We start from the raw sequence: 17819 nt of genomic DNA on the forward strand, positions 1-17819 counted from the left end.
CTTGCAGAGCATTCGTTGCCGGCGGAGGCTACACGACTTGTTGATGGGAATTCAGCATCGGGGGGTGCAGCATGGGCTTGTAGGGCACTCGTTGCCAGCAGATGCTGCATGACTTGTTGAATTCCCAGTGGGTGCTTTTACGATTCGTTGTAAATCATGAATTTATCTATTTTTGTCTGAATCTGATTTTCTCTGGCTAATATTCTGAGACATTGTTCTCAGCCATGCGAGTTCACAGTAAACAATGCGGTCACATGGCCAGGCGCAGTACATTCTAGGTCCGTGGGAAAATAAATACTTATTGCCTATACTATAAAACGTATTTAATAAGAAACAAAGAATTTTGCTTAATAACAATTGTTTTAAAATATTTTATTAATAATAATTTAGTAATTTTCTTCATAGAACTAAATCATTTTAAAAGAAAGTTAAGATTTAATATACCACTCTGGATGATCGAGGTCGGTGGCCTGGTCGCCATGTGAGGGGCTGCCGATGCCAAAACAAACCTAATACTGACCGTCGATAATATCGACCACCAGAATGGTATACGAGGCTACAGATACCGATCTCCCAAACCGGTCGTTATTACCGGCAGATCGGTATAAAAGAGGTGGTTGTATGGTGCCAATATCTTAAGAAGCACATCAACTGGAAAAGGTGCAAAGACATGCAACTAAATGGCTCCCAGAACTGAAGGACAAGAGCTACAGGGAGTGGTTAGAGGCATTAACCCCTTAACTGCGCGGCCTACAAATATGACCCCCTAATGCGCAAGAAATAAATTCTCAGGAGAAAATTCTTTTTTGTTCTAAAAGTGTCAAAAACCCCTCCCAGTATATGGGTATAGCAACGGAATGTCGAAATTGTACTTACTTTGGCTGCTATGGGGTCCGTAAAGTGGCGCGTGACGTCATCATTCCCCCGTGCGCATGCTGTAAGCTCCTGGGGCCGGTGGGGCGCCCAGGGCGGGATGTGCATGCTGCTGCGAATATAAGTTTGCTCATTTTTTGCGCACAGTTCCAAATACAATGTGTTAGATTTTACGTGCCGATCCAGTGTATGGTGAACACGTACACTATATTATGGCAGTAGAACATCCGTACTGTCTGTAGACACTGTGTTACGTGCATCACAAACAAGTACACTTATCCTGCACTTATTTCCAATTTATCACGCTGATATATTTATATTTACATTATATATACACACTGTACAGTATCACACAATATATACACACACTCAGTACTCCGCAAGTGTGTGATATGTTGCGAAACAGCCAACGGGGCAGAGTGGCACCTTGCACTCCATGCACCAGGTGCCGATGATATCTTCGCTTTTGTGATCTGCGTGTAGTATTCCTGCATACTATGCACGCACGTTTACCCTTCTCCCATGATGCTGTGCCTGGCATATACTCCAGCATGTGTACCCCAAAGTTCTCATTACCCCGCAGTCTGTCTGGAGCTACGTGTGGCATTGTTGCTTGCACCCCACGTGGTACTATGGAGCCCTCTTTGCCATATTTTACCAGCAGCTGTGACACAACGCTGGCACTGAAGGTACTTATAGACGGTTTCCTGCCGGACTTCACTAGGTACATATTGAAGCAGTTGAGCACTGCAACATCCATGAAGTGGAAGAAAAACTTTTTCGTCCACTTCATAGACCTGTGCACGCACTCCACACCACCAAGCATCATGTCACATTTATCGACGAGGCGAATGTTCACGTTATAGTCTATGACACAGTCTGGCTTATACACGGTGTTGCACTTCTGAAAATGGACCTTCCCACTGTCCAACATGGCACCGGTGTGAGTCGTCGTCAGTATATTCACCTCGCGTCTGTCCTTCCACCGCACTGACAGCATATTGTCACACTTGCGCATCTGGCACTCGCCCACAGATATACCTATACCGAACACTGGCATTTCCTTCCTGTGGGACTTCACAGTGCCACATTCGCCAGTGTTGTGGGCAAGGAGGTATCTGGTCAACAGGGGGCTGGTGTAATAGTTGTCGGTGAACAGTATATGCCCCTTGTTCAGCAACGGTTCCATCAGGGTTTTTATGACACTACCGGAGAACCCGTGTTCATCTTGAGCTGGTATATATATGTCGACGTCTGTACCAGAATAAAAGATCGTGTCCAGGACGATACCAGTCTCACAGTCGCACAGCACGAAAAACTTCAGTCCAAACCGGTTCCGCTTGGAAGGGATATACTGCTTGAATGCCAGTCTGCCCTTGAACAGTACAAGCGACTCGTCGATAACGACATTCTGTCCAGGTACTAAATAATCCCTGAACTTCCCTCGCAGGTCGCTAAATACCTTGCGTACCTTTCACAGTCTGTCGTGTCTATCCTCATTTGCATTGTTCTCGAAATGCAGGCACCTGAGAATCAAGTGGAACCTATCCTGCAACATATATCGGGTGATGGAACAAGGCTGTCTATGTTCCAATAGTCCTGGATGACAGCTTTCTCGGAGTGTTTCATCATCATCATGCATATTGCCAGAAATACGTACATCTCGTCGATTGTTGTATCCTTCCATCGCGTGAGGCATGAGGCAGGTAATATGCCGCCGTCTATGAGGGTGTGGGCGTACATGTTTGTCTCGGTCACAAGATGCCTCATGAAGACATTGTCAAAATATGCCTGGAAATATTCCATGTCCACCATATCATCACCGGTATACGGGAATAAAGCTTTAACACCAACATCGGTATCATCAAACGTTGGTATTTGAGGGACAAATGTGGCGCAATCCTCCCACACAAGTACACCAGGGAGTTTGGTGTTGGCGCCAACACCACCACGAACACCAAAATCACGGCTACGTCATCTGCTGCTGCTGCTGGAGCTGCGTGAGGGTATGCTTGGAGCTGAGGCAGATTTTCGTACTGTAGGCCTACCACGAACTCCTGATGTTGAGGGCCCACTGTCGTCATGCTGTGAGACATGCTGTCACCTGCCTCGACGTGTTACTAAGACAGCAAAGCCCCGCCTGGTACCACCCCCGCTGCTAGTACTCGGGCCGTCCACACTACTCGTAGCGGAGCCAATGTCACTGAAGCCCGAGAAAGATTCGTCACATGTACTGTCACTGAATAAACTGGCGTCTGGGTGATAACGGTGTTGACCCAGGGTGGTGAGACAAACCAAGCGAGGAGCGTGTACCGTACACGCTCGCCGCATCATCCACTTCCGTCTCTTCCTCACTCGTATCAGACCTCTGTGTCAGATCTTTCTCTGGATCATAGTCCAGGTCATCATCCATCGCACCGTCGTCGTACAAAATATCGAGAATCTTCTCAAAGAGTCGTTTTCCATGACCTCGGGTCACCGTGGAGTGGGAGCTCGTTGACGATGCGTCAGACATGGTTGCTGCTTGGGAACTGGGGCTCCCCACGGCCGCGGGGCATGCTGGGAATTTTTTTCAAGATGGCCGACGATCACAGGGGATCCCAGTCATCCATTCCATACCCGCGTCACCGCGCGCCACTTTTAAATCGAACGTGAAAAATATAAATACCCGGAGGCGCGTAGCGCACCCCAAGTGTGGGCCTGCAGGCGTGTTGCGCAGTTAAAGGGTTAAATATTCCAAAACTAAAAGATAGAAGAAAAAGAGGCGATATGATCACTACGTACAAAATAGTAATGGGAATTGATAAAATTGATAGGCAAAAATTCCTGAGAACTGGAACTTCAAGAACAAGAGGTCATAGATTTAAACTAAACAAAGGTGCTGAAGAAAATTAAATTTTTTAGAAGTGAATAAGAAAATTCACTTTCACAAACAAGTGGGGTAGACGGTTGGAACAAGTTAGGTGAGAAGGTGGTGGAGGACAAAAGCGTCAGTAATTTCAAAGCGTTATATGACAGTGCTGGGAAGACGGGATATCATGAGCATAGCTCTCATCCTGTAACTACACTTAGGTAATTATATAATTTATAGGTTGTGTGGGGTCTATGCTCTCCTATTTCACATTTCATAACATGGCATTTGTTCACATTAAATTCCATTTGCCAAGTGGTGCTCATACACTTATTTTGTTCAGGTCTTCTTGAAGGGCAGGACAATCATGAATTTATGATTTCTGCCAGTACAATAGTCAGTTCTGCACATGTGGAGCACAGTGACTTACAAAGGAAAATTATTATTATTAATAATTATATATCCTCCCCAAAGCAATGGAATAGTATAGGAAACACTTGTTTAAGACATTCACTGGTTGAAAATATATATATCCCTCAAATTGTGCATCGCATCATATGATACTTTGACCAACTTGAAGAAAATTGTGCATCACATCATATGATGCTTTGGAGTACTACGCAAGATTTAAACGGCCCGCGGATACACGGGGTTCACCACACCTTCATCAGGGCTCTTGTAAACAGACGCCATTTTTTTTAAAAATCGTGGGCCAAATTCCCGGGTGTTAGGGGCCTCAGTATTGAGTGAACTACCAAGCCTAACGCACGCAGCATGAGCTCACAGCACTGCTGTTCAGCTTGTGATCACAGCATCGCCTAAAAATGCCATAATATACTTGTTCATACTATTATGTAGCGATGATATTATTACAGAAGACCCCTGACTGATAAAACTGACCAGGGTTCTGATAATAGCAGGATTGTGGTGATATATAGCACTGTGCTGCATGGAGGGTGGAGTAATGCTGTGGGAGGGAGGGTGGTGGCGTTGTCTTCTGACTGTGTGTGGCCACCTTTTATTGACTGCATTCACCATACCAGCTTAGTGGTTTGCTATGGTGAATACAAATGTAGATACTTATATATAATGTGTGTATAGAGGGTATAAACAGCAAGAGGAGTTGGTTGGGAGCCGCCATTTTGGTGAGGGCGGTGGCGTCGTCTGCACGATATATCATGTTGTTTACTGGTGACCACAATGGTCTTTGGGCACCATACCAGTTTACTTGTACAAGTATGGTGAATAAAACAGGTAGATATTTATATAAAATGTGTGTATATAGCGTAATAACACCACAAACAGTATTGTTGGAGAAGAAATATTAGTGCGTCTGGCCTTGAGGTGTGGCAGCCAGCTGATTGTGTGAGGTCCTACGTCTTTGTGCCTTTAATTACCATACAAGCTTTGATGTACAGTTATGGTGAACAAAACATGTAAATACTTATATGTAATGTCTGTATATAAAAGCAAAAACAGTATGGTGGGTGGAGAATTGTGGCAAGTCAGGTGAGGTGAGGGAGGGAGGGAGGGAGTGGCAGCCTGCAGAGGCGGGCTGCCTCTGGCTGCTGCTGCCACTGCCACTCAGCGTACTAACTTAGTGGTTCGTTATGGTGAACACGAATGTAGTTACTTATTTATAACGTCTGTATATAGTGAATTAAAGCAAAAACAGTATGGTGGGAGGAGAATGTGGGTGAGTGAGGTGTTGAGGGAGGGCGTGAGTGGCTGGCTGGTACACGGCGGTCACTCCTCGTTGCTTTTTGACTCATAATAGCAACTTAGTGGTTTGTTATGGTGAACAAAACATGCAGATACTTATATATAACCTGTGTATATAGTGTAATAACCGACAAAGTATTTGTTCACTGTTTGATGAATATAATTAAATCAACAATATGCACACCATATTTTTGAGTACAGCGATGATTCACTCATTTTATTATATAAATATATCACACTACACACTATTGAATAATATTACAGCAAAAAAACTACGAAAAATCAATCAGAGACATTGAAGTAATTAGGTAATTATCTCTTTGTGGCAACTCCGGCCTGACAGCTGGCAAGCAACAGACCGCCTGGGACGCACGCTGAGTCAGCGGCTGTTTTTTTGCCAGACTTCCCTGCCATATAGCGGGCAATATATGCCACTTACGATTGTTTTATTATTTTTCCCGTGATCAGTGAACACAAATAACAGGTTAGGAAGAAAAAAGATTTTTTTTTTGTATGCGCCTGTGGGTGTCAAATGGTATATAGCCATGCGGTTAAATATTCCAAAACTAAAAGATAGAAGAAAAAGAGGCGATATGATCACTACGTACAAAATAGTAACGGGAATTGATAAAATTGATAGGCAAAAATTCCTGAGACCTGAAACTTCAAGATCAAGAGGTCATAGATTTAAACTAAACAAAGGAGCCGAAGAAAATTAATTTTTTTAGAAGTAAGTAATTATCAAAAGAAGGCACCAAACCGGGAAGGCTATGTAGCACCATCAAAGACGCAAAATAATCAGAGGGCGCTAAATATCACCAAGGATGCCAATACGAGAACAAAAACGCATAAGGCGAACGATATCAAAAGTATCCGAGTCACCAAGAATTCTATCGAGGGACAGGTGACCGCGAGGGGCGGTCGGAAAGCAAGACATACGCTCGTCCTGGAAGTCAGGACATTCAAGAAGGACATGCACGACCGTAAGAGGGACAATGCAACTAGGACAATAAGGAGCAGGGCGGCGCTCCATCAAGTGACCATGGGTTAAGCGAGTATGGCCAATACGTAACCTCGCCAGAGCTGTTTCCCACCGCCGGTTACGGTGGAAGGAGGACTGCCACGAGGAAACACAACATTTAAGAGTACGTAGCTTGTTACCAGTAACAGACAACCAAGAAGCCTGCCAACGGGTAAGGACTGAGGAATGGATAACCAGGTAAAAGTCGGAATACGGAATGCCCTTACGAGAGATGGGACTAGAGCGGACAGCTTCCTTGGCGGCAGCATCCGCACGCTCATTTAAAGACACACCAATATGGCTGGGAACCCAACAAAACTCAACCGACTTAAATTTACTGTGAACGAGAAACAGCCAATGCTGGATCTCGACAACCACTGGATGAACTGGATTAAACGACCCGAGAGCCATGAGGGCACTACGAGAGTCAACAACAACTACAAAGGAAGACTGACAACGAGAAAGTAGGAGACGAAGAGCATAGAGAATAGCATAAAGTTCCGCTGTAAAGATGCTAGTCTCCGGAGGCAAGCGACACATATAAGTGCGATCAGGAAAAACAACAGAGTAGCCAACACCGTCCGCTGACTTAGACCCATCGGTGAAGACAGAAACGGAGCGGGAGTGAGAAGAAAAGTGCTCGAGGAAAAGGCGTTTTAGAACCGTAGGAAGGGTAAAAGCTTTAGTGATACGGGTCAAGGATGTACAAAACCGCGGAAGAGGGACCCTCCACGGGGGCAAAGAAGGAACAACACGTGGAGAAACATCAGAAATACGAACGGAAAGAGAATCCTGCAGGCGAGATAACCGGACAGAAAGAGGGAGGTGGTGAAGAGGAACAGGAACCGCAGGAGGGGTAAAAGTTAAAGCACGACAGAGGCGAGAGGAAGGATGTTGCAAGGACCGCGCAAGATAGCGAAGACAGTTGCGATCATGGCGGTCCTGGAGAGACAGGAAGCCAGTGTCAACATACAAGCTAAGGACGGGAGTCGAACGAAAGGCACCAGAACTGAGGCGCAACCCAGTATGGTGCAAAGCATCAAGACGGCGAAGAGTAGGAGAAGCAGACGAGTAAGCAGGGCAACCATAATCGAGCTTAGACAGGATGAGAGAGGAATGTAAAGCAAGGAGAGTGCGCCTATCTGCCCCCCAAGAAGTATGGGACAAGACCCGAAGGAGGGTAAGGGCCTTAGAGCACTCAACACGGAGGTAAGAGATATGGGGAGACCAAGACAAACGAGTGTCAAGGAATAACCCCAAAAGCTTCGCGGAATCTTTGTATTCAAGGGGATGACCATAAAGTGACAAAGAGGGACGAAGAACAACCCGTTTCCGCGTAAATGTCATGGCACAAGTCTTAGAAGTAGAGAACTTGAAGCCATGATCAGTGGCCCAAGACGACACGGCATCAATTGCAAGTTGAAGCCGGTGTTGAAGGAGAGGCGAATCATCACCCTGACAACAAAGGGTAAGATCATCGACATAGAGAGCGGAGAAGACACCAGAAGGAAGAGAGGAAAGAAGACCATTGAGGGCAACCAGAAAAAGAGTAGTGCTCAGAACACTACCCTGGGGCACACCTTCGTATTGCTGAAAAGAGGGAGAGAGAGCGGTACCAAGGCGCACCCGAAAGGAACGACGAGAGAGGAAGCTGCGGAGAAAGAGAGGGAGATGACCACGAAGGCCAAAAGAATGAAGTTGAGATAGGATATGATAACGCCAAGTGGTGTCGTAAGCCTTTTCCAGGTCAAAAAGGACGGCAACAACGGAGGTCTTCGCAGCAAAAGCAGTACGAATATAGACCTCCAAGTTCACCAGGACATCTGTCGTGCTGCGGCACTTGCGGAAACCAAATTGAGAAGGGGAGAGGAGGTGATGGTGTTCCAGGAACCACATCAGACGAACGTTAACCATACGTTCAAAGAGTTTGCCGACACAACTCGTGAGAGCAATAGGGCGAAAGTCCTTAGGGGAAGTACCCAGAGACCCCGGTTTGCGAACAGGGAGGACAACGGCATCGAGCCAGTCCTCAGGGACTCACGACGACTCCCAGATCCGATTATACAGACTCAGTAAATACTGAGACGTGCTCGGAGGGAGATGGCGAAGCATCTCATAATGAATACCATCGGAGCCCGCCGCCGTAGAACCGCAGAGGGCCAGGGCACAACGAAGTTCAGAGAGAGAGAAGGGATCATTATAGGGAAGCTGAAGATGAGTGCAGAAATCTAAAGGACGAGACTCAAGGACAGGTTTACGAAGAAGGAAAGATTGGGGAAGATGAAGACCAGAGTTAACAGAAGAAAAGTGGGAACCCAGTTCGGAAGCGACCTGCAACGGGTCCGCCACAAGAGTATCATGGAGGTGAAGGACCGGTGAAACATCGGGAACGAACTTACCCGCTATCTTGCGGATACGCTTCCAGATCTGGGCCAGAGGGGTTTCGGACGTAATTGTTGAGACATAAGATGCCCAACATTCACGTTTAGCCGTACGGATGGCTCTACGGGCCACCGCACTCGCTTTCCGAAAGAAAAGAAAAGAATCGGTCGTCTGCCTACGGCGGTGCCTCTTCCAGGCTGCACGCTTACAGCGGACAGCCCGAGCACAGTCCGCATTCCACCAGGGAACGCACTTCCGTGGACCCCGAGAGGAAGAGCGAGGAATAGAGCGGAGGGCAGCGTTGAAGACAGTGTCATGAAAAAGGAGGAGAGCGCGAGAGAGAGGCAGAAGGGAGAGGTCAGAGAGAGCAGCACTGAGGGTAAATAGGGTCCAGTCTGCCTTAGCAAACTGCCACCTAGGGAAAGAGAGGGAAGGGCGAAAAGAGAAAAAGGAAACAAGGATGGGGAAATGATCACTTCCATGGAGGTCATCAAGAACCTGCCACGTGAAATCTAAGTAAAGAGAAGAAGAGCAGAGAGAAAGATCAAGACAAGAAAGGGTGCGAGTCCGAGAGTCCAAATGAGTGGGCTCACCAGAATTCAGAAGAGACAGGGAAGAAGATAGGAGAAACGGCTCAAGGAGGCGACCCCGGGTATTCGTCAGAACGTCACCCCAAAGAGAATGACGACAATTGAAGTCACCCAGCAGGAGCACAGGCTCCGGCAAGGAGTCTAGGAGGTGTTTCAAATCAGGAAGAGAGAGCGGGACACTCGGGGGAAGATAAATGGAACAAACTGTGTACCATTTCCCCACAAAGATACGAGCAGCAGAACAATGGAGAGGCAAAGGAAAAAGTAAAGGAACAAAGGGAACATCTGCACGAATCAAGAGAGCAGAAGAATTAAAAGCCCCAGGAATGGCTGGGGGGGGGAGAGAAAGGAATAGCCACGAAAACGACCAGGACGAGCACCAAGCATTGGCTCCTGGAGACAGACACAAAGGGGCGAAAACCGCGAAATCAGAAGTTGGAGTTCGAGGAAATTGGCGTAATAACCTCGAACGTTCCATTGAAGAATGGACAACGACGAGAAGAGAAAGGACAAAAACAGAGAACAAGGAAGAAACAAAGGTGAAAGAGCAACAGAGCACGTTAAAGAATATCAGGGTCGGGATCAGGGTCAGCAAAGTCAGGGTTAGGGGGCATGAGTAAACTGAGCAAAGACGGAGGGAAGGAAACGGGAGAACAGATCAGAGGTGGGCGGGCGGGGTCCGGAGGAGGAGGAGGAAGAAGAGGAGACAACGGAGAGGAGCAGTCAAGGACACCAGTAGGAAGAGGGGGAGTAGGAAGAGGGGAGTGCACCCCAGCAAGAGCAGCAACCGAAAGGGAAGCAGGGGCCAAAGAAACCTCCATAGCAGGAACAGGGGGCGCAACCACTGAAACGGGAGGGGAAGGAGCAACAGAGCCAGAAGCAGGAGCTAAGGAAGAAAGCGAAGCCTTCTTACCCGCCGGGGAAGAGGAAGGAGAGGAGCCAGGCTTACGCTTCTGACTTAAAGAGACAGGTGTCCCAGCAACTACGTACCGGGCAACGGATTCCAGTGTCTCAACAGGAGAAGCCGAACGAGAGCACACACGACGGCCGTTAGGAGAGCGATGGACATCCGCCTGCACCGACAGGCGGCGGGGAGAGCCGATAGATGGAGGAAGAGGATGGGAAGGAGGATCGGAGGGGGACGAGGAAGAAGACACAGGAGACATGACAGACCGGGTTGAAAGAAGGGGAACCCCAGACAGAGGACCAGGAGGGGGACCCCTCGGGAAAGAACTCAAAGGAACAGAGGAGGGGGCAGTGGGCGTATCAGGGTCCAAGGCCCAGAAACGGTTGAGAGTCTGAGGAAGGGGGGAAGGACGAGGAGAGGAAGAGCGCAACACGCGAGCATAAGAGATGTTAGTATAAGGCGGGAGCCGGCGAACCTGGCGCCTCGCCTCAGGAAAAGACAAACGCTCCCGGTGCTTCAGGTTAAGGACGGCCGCCTCAAGCTTGTAATGGACACAGGCACGGGAGAACGTAGGATGGGCCTCACCGCAGTTGAGGCAGCGAGCTTGGGGAGAAGTGCACTCCGACTTAGAGTGACCTTCACTCCCACACAAAGGACAGAGAGAGACAGTCCCAGAGCAGCGGAGGGCACCATGCCCAAACCTCCAGCACTTATTACAAAGTCGAGGAGAAGGAATATACTCCTGGACAGAGCACCTAGCACCAGCAAGAATGACAGAGGATGGAAGGGTCCTACCATCAAAGGTGATCTTCACAACGCGAAGGGGTTGACGGCGACGACCACGAGGGGGACGAGTAAACGAGTCAACCTGGAGGACAGAATGGCCTTGGGCATCAAGGATATGCCGAATATCATTGTGGCAATCCTGCAGATTCCGAACACCGGTTGCAACATGGGGTGGGAGGAGAATAGTGCCAACACTGGAATTCATCTGAACGTTCTTGGAGACCCGAACAGGGATCTCGCCAAGGCAAGATAAGGCAGCCAAGCGGGAAGCCGCATCCTGAGAAGGAGCAGCAACGACACGTGTACCGAGACGAGTGGGGTTGAAAGTAACACACGCATCCACGGAATCTACAAGATGCCGATGGAGGGAGAAATCGTCAGGAGGCGCAGAATCAAGAGGGAGGAGATCAAAGTATTTGGCCCATGAAGCAGGACCAAACAAGGCCTGATACGCATCAGCACGGGAAGGAATCGAGCGAGTGCGGTTGGGGCGCGAACGGCGTTGAGAACCCCTAGAGAGAGAGGGGTCAAAAGGCGCAGTAGTCACAATGAAAGACTTAGCCACACCAGGGGACGAAGTGGTCACCACCGGGGGCTGGAGGCTCGACCCAACCTCAGAGGAGGGAGGGGAGCTGGGGGAAGAAGTCAGGACGGTCAAAGGAGGAGCAAGGTCGGGGCCCAACGCAGCGGGAGCTACAGAGCCTGGTCTTCCAATACAGGCCGACTCGGGGGCTTGGTCGCCCACCCCACGAGCCTGAGAGGGTACAACGGAAACATTCAACGACATAGAGACGAAAAGTGACAAATTCATCCACGAATGTGCCCCCATACTCACCATGGAGCCACAATTAGAGGCAGGACACCCAACAGGAAGCTATCGCCGATCATGCCGGGGCCCCCTAGGGGTGCGTCGTGAGTATACGCCCCACAAACGCCACCTTAAGAACCGTCAGTCCGTCGAGATCGGGTTCAGCGACGAAAGGGGGATTGACAATAAAAGGTTCCCCTCGCTCGAGACGTCGGGTACTACAGTTCTACGGGTGCAAGAGTATGCCTCCTCAAGCACCCGGGCGTCAAAATAGAAGAAGTCCAAAGAAATAATCCAAAACAAGCAAAAGGTCGGCAGGAAACGACAAGCAGATAGGAGAAGAGGGGGGAGAAAAACGAAACATAAGGAAAAGGAAAAGCGATCCGGCACAATTGGAGAAGACAGCAGCAGGAGTGCAAGGCCAGAAAAGGACAGAGGACTGCCCAACGGAGCATCACACTCCGGCAGCCGTCCACCAAGCCCCCTCACGACGCCAACGGGCCGGAAGGGGAGGGGGAATTTTTTTTTTTTTTTTTTTTTTTTTAGAAGTGAATAAGAAAATTCACTTTCACAAACAAGTGTGGTAGACGGTTGGAACAAGTTAGGTGAGAAGGTGGTGGAGGCCAAAAGCGTCAGTAATTTCAAAGCGTTATATGACAGTGCTGGGAAGATGGGACATCATGAGCATAGCTCTCATCCTGTAACTACACTTAGGTAATTATATAGTTTATAGGTTGTGTGGGGTCTATGTTCTCCTATTCCACATTCCATAACATGGCATTTGTTCACATTAAATTCCATTTGCCAAGTGGTGCTCATACACTTATTTTGTTCAGGTCTTCTTGAAGGGCAGGACAATCATGAATTTATGATTTCTGCCAGTACAATAGTCAGTTCTGCATATGTGGAGCACAGTGACTTACAAAGGAAAATTATTATTATTATTATTAATTATATATCCTCCCCAAAGCAATGGAATAGTATAGGAAACACTTATTTAAGACATTCACTGGTTGAAAATATATATATAGAAACAGCAGCGTTAAATGATGAAAACAGTCTGGAACTCTATAAGACATACAAATGACCAATTTTGGGATATGAGTTTTGTGTGAAACATTATTGGAACCAAGCGAGTGCACACAGAGTGGAGAGCGGCAGCAAGTTGTCCACTTGCGACTACTCCAGTGTCCAGTAGACGTCAATGCGACGCTTGGGTGGTCTTCTACAGTAATGATAAGTGCATTAACTGTACTAATGCTTTTTTTCTTTGTTAGTTTAGGGATAGGAATGTGTGTTTGTAGAACCCTGTGTGTCTTGTGTTATTTTAGGCTCATTCACCCACTTTAACCACTGCACTGCGCAAAGCGCCTTTAGGCACTCTGAGAATTGTTATTTTTTCTAATTAGGCTATATTTTAATGTTTTTTAATGTTTTCATTACTTTGTGTTTTTAAATGGAAATAGTTGAGTTTGGAAACTTTTTGACATTAACTTTACCTGGACATTTATAAAAACAACAAAAATATGTCCTTGAAAATTGCACTAAAAAGTTTTTGTCGAAACCAGGCGTGCAGAGGTTAAGGAGTACTGTAACACGTGGTTTAAACTCCATCAACCTTGGTCCCCGTTAGTAAAGTGATTAAGTGTAGAGACCTTATATTGTAAAAATCCATGCTACTATTGGACCATGCTGGACCAATATTCAATTCATCCATCATGTTTGGTGAAGAGTATCACTCAATCTCAACAATCCAGAAACGTAATCGTGTGTTCCCATAGTTAATAAGTGTAGAATAATCCAGAGTTCAATAAAGCCCATGTGTGAAGATTTAACCCCAGTGCACTTATTGTCCAACTTAGACTAAGAATACTTGACCCTTCCCCAATTATCATATATGATACATACATTTCCTTCCATTATTCATAAGAAAGTAAGGACAGGTAGTGTTAGTCTGTACTCCCGGGTACGGCTTACAGGCAGCCCTGCTGCTGCAATATGTTAACAAAAAATATTATCCCATACTCCGGGATATATTTATAAAAAATATTGGCCCTTGTGTGAATATGTTAATCTGTAAGTAATATTAACTCTGCTCTAGAATAGCTAATGCAAAGAATGTATATAAATATTATGCAATTTGTATTAGTAAATAAAGTACTGCAATATTACTTTTTTGTTGTAAATACATCTAGTTTAACCAAATATTCTTTTCCACAGGATAACAAGCCAGAGGAATGTTCAGTGTGTTTTAACGATTATGACGACAATCAGCTACGGCCTCGCAATCTGCCGTGTGGCCACACATTCTGCTCCCAGTGTATTGACAATGCTATCAAGAATGGTCAGCTGTCCTGCCCCAGCTGCCGTGCCGAGCACACTGCCACAGCCTCTACTCAGTTCCCAATTAGCTATGCTGTGGAGGCTTTTGTTAGGAAACTCAAAAATATTCAGCTAACAACTGAGGAAGCAGTGCCAGCAAAACCTTATGAAGGTCCCGCCAGAGGCATCAGTAAGACATTACGTTCCCTGGTGCAGGAGCAGAAGAGCATCATCAGCAGCCTCATTACTAGCTGTGAAGAGGTACTGTCCCAGCTGGGGGAGTACCGGGGGCAGCTGGGGGACTGGAAGACTCACCACCTCCAGCTCCAGGACAGACTCTATGCTCTGGTAGAGCAGAACAAGTCAGCAATGAAGCTCTTGGAACTGGAGGATACCAGTGTGGTAGATATGACACCACAAGGAGAGGAAGGGAAGACTCAGCTGCAGGCCATGTTGGGGAGCCTCGACACAGTCACCACCCCACAGGAGGTTGGCACAACCATAGACACAGCTGATGGGTGCAAGATGAAGGTAGAAGATTGGCTCCGGAAGTGCCAGGAACTCTTCCCAGATGTCAACACTGTCCACACCTCAGTGAAGGTACACTACCGAAGGTCACATTGTTCTCACCCAACTGAGTGTAGTATTGCCTCTGTATAAACACTTTTGACATAGAAACACATCAAGATGAGAGTTGACTTTATAGATAGGAAACATTTTTATTAATAAAGTCAACTGTCATCTTGGTGTTTCTCTACACTGTGGTCAGTGTAGAGAAACACCATTACTTATATTGTGAAATTATTTTATTCAGAGCCTGATGCTTCATTATAGACCAGTTACTTTACTCAGAGCCAGATGCTTCATTATAGTCCTGTTACTTTACTCAGAGCCTGATGCTTCATTATAGTCCAGGTTCCACCATTAATGTTTGTGTTGGTAATGACAGGTGCAGGAGACCATCAGGGAGGCCCTGGAGATGATGACCACAGAGACAGGTGCCACAGCTGACCCCGTACACCTGGGAGATTCAGCCTCCACCATTAATGTTTGTGTTGGTAATGACAGGTGCAGGAGACCATCAGGGAGGCCCTGGAGATGACGACCACAGAGACAGGTGCCACAGCTGACCCCGTACACTTGGGAGACTCAGCCTCCAGCATCATGAATAAAGTTAAGGAAATCACTGGACAGATCCCCCAGAAGCAATTAACAGTAAGTTTTTTATTTTCTCTCATAGGTCATATCACAAGATATTGAGTTGCGTTTTGAGGAGAGGAAGTTTGTTCCTAGGTTTATCGAGGTTCCCCAAGTTCTACTTCCGACTTTCCTTAACATACAATCTAAAATAGTTGTCTAACTCCTGGATATATATTTTCTGGTAAGTGAACAGACATCAGGTGAAAGGAAACATGGGAACCATTTCTGTCCTGCGTGATGATTAAGCCTGTGATCCTCTATTGAACCCGGGATCCTGGCCCCCCCCCCCTCACAGAGGCACAGAGAGTGGGTGACACTCCACCAACCTACCAGGGAAGCATCCAGGAGGACATTGAAAATAAACAGACCACTGCTGGCTTCGAAGAGACTGATGCCTTCAAACTGCCAACAAACTTCTAAACAATGCCAGCACCAACCTCCTTGCCAGTAGAGGGGGGGTTGGAGCTACAGGTCCAGCACCAACCACCTGCCAGTAGAGGGGGGCTGGAGGTACTGGTCCAGCACCCACCCCTTGCCAGTAGAGGAAGGTTGGATTTACATATCCAGCACCAACCCCCTGCCAGTAGAGGGTAGCTGGAGCTACAAGTCCAGGACCTATCCAATGCCATTAGAGGGGAGCTGGAGCTACAGGTCCAGGACCAACCCCCTAGCCAGTAGAGGGGGGTTGGAGCTACACGTTCAGCACCAACCCCCTGCCAGTAGAGGGGGGCTGGAGCTACAAGTCCAGGAGCAACCCCCCTGCCAGTAGAGAGGAGGCTCGATTAAACACGTCCAGCCCTCACTCCCTGCCAGTAGAGGGGGGCTGGAACAACAGGTCCAGCAGCAACTCCTTCCCAGTAGAGGGGGCTGGAACAGTAGGTCCATCGCCAACCTCCTGCTAGTAGAGGGGGGCTGGAACAACAGGTCCAGCAGCAACTCCTTCCCAGTAGAGGGGGCTGGAACAGTAGGTCCATCGCCAACCTCCTGCTAGTAGAGGGGGGCTGGAGCTACAGGTTCAGCACCAAACCCCTGCCAGTAGAGGTGGGCTGGAGCTACAGGTCCAGCATCAACCCCCTGCCAGTAGAGTGGGTTGGAGCTACATATCCAGCACCAACCCCCGGCCAGTAGAGGGGGGCCGGAGCTACAGGTCCAGCACCAACCCCCTGCCAGTAGAGGGGGGCTGGAGCTTCAGTTCCAGCACCCATCCCCTGCCAGTAGAGGTTGACTGGAGCTACAGGATCAGCACCAACCCCCTGCCAGTAGAGGGTGGCTGGAGGTACAAGTCCAGCACCAACCCCCTGCCAGTAAAGGGGGATGGAGCTACAAGTCCAGAACCAACCCCTGCTAGTAAAGGGGGCTGGAGCTACAGGTCCAGCACCAACCCCCTGCCAGTAGTGGGGGGCTGAAGTTACAGGTCCAGCACCAACCCCCTGCCAGTAGTGGGGGGCTGAAGCTACAGGTCCAGCACTAACCCCCTGCCAGTAAAGTAGGGCTGGAGCTACAAGTCCAGGACCAACCCCCTGCCAGTAAAGGGGGGAGGGGTTGGAGCTACAGGTCCAACACCAACCCCCTGCCAGTAGACAGGGGGCTAGATTGAATATGTCCCGCACCTAGCCCCTGCCAGTAGAGGGGGCTGGAGCTACAGGTCCAGCACCAAACCCCTGCCAGTCGAGGTGGGCTGGAGCTTCAGGTCCAGCACCAACTTCCTGCCAGTAGAGGGGGGCTGGAGCTACAGGATCAGCACCAACCCCCTGTCAGTAGAGGGGTGCTGGAGCTTCAGTTCGAGCACCAACCCCCTACCAGTAGAGGGGGGCTGGAGCTACAGGTCCACCACCAACCCCCTGCCAGTAGAGGGGGACTGGAGCTACAAGATCAGCACCAACCCCCTGTCAGTAGAGGGGGGGCTGGAGCTTCAGTTCCAGCACCAACCCCCTACCAGTAGAGGGGGGCTGGAGCTACAGGTCCACCACCAACCCCCTGCCAGTAGAGGAGGGCTGGAGCTACAGGTCCACCACCAACCCCCTGCCAGTAGAGGGGGGCTGGATCTTCAGATCCAGCACCAACGTCCCTGCTAGTAGAGGGGGGGCTGGAGCTACAGGTCCAGCACTAACCCCCTGCCAGTAGAGGGGCAGGAGCTACAAGTCCAGCGCCAACCCCCTGTCAGTAGAGGGGCTGGAGCTACAAGTCCAGCACCAACCCCCTGCCAGTAGAGTGGGGCTGGAGCTACAAGTCCAGCATAAACCCCCCTGCCAGTAAATGGGGGCTGGTGCTGCAGGTCCAGCACCAACCCCCCTGCAAATAGAAGGGGGCTTGGCCTACAGATCCAACTCCAAACCCCTGCCAGTAGAGAAAGGCTG

At 48.6% G+C, this 17819-nt stretch overlaps 1 protein-coding gene across 1 annotated transcript in view; it reads left to right on the plus strand.

The window, feature by feature from the left end:
- The first annotated feature begins 13629 nt into the window (after positions 1 to 13629).
- Positions 13630 to 17819, plus strand: part of LOC138354192 (uncharacterized) — a 44125-nt gene continuing 39935 nt past the window's right edge. The window contains exons 1-3 of the mRNA XM_069308088.1: positions 13630 to 13701; positions 14161 to 14862; positions 15331 to 15477. Of these exons, the coding sequence (XP_069164189.1) occupies positions 13630 to 13701; positions 14161 to 14862; positions 15331 to 15477 (921 nt within the window). The remainder of the gene's footprint in view (positions 13702 to 14160; positions 14863 to 15330; positions 15478 to 17819) is intronic.

Source organism: Procambarus clarkii, chromosome 61 (assembly GCF_040958095.1).
Source record: "Procambarus clarkii isolate CNS0578487 chromosome 61, FALCON_Pclarkii_2.0, whole genome shotgun sequence".
NCBI lineage: Eukaryota > Metazoa > Arthropoda > Malacostraca > Decapoda > Cambaridae > Procambarus > Procambarus clarkii.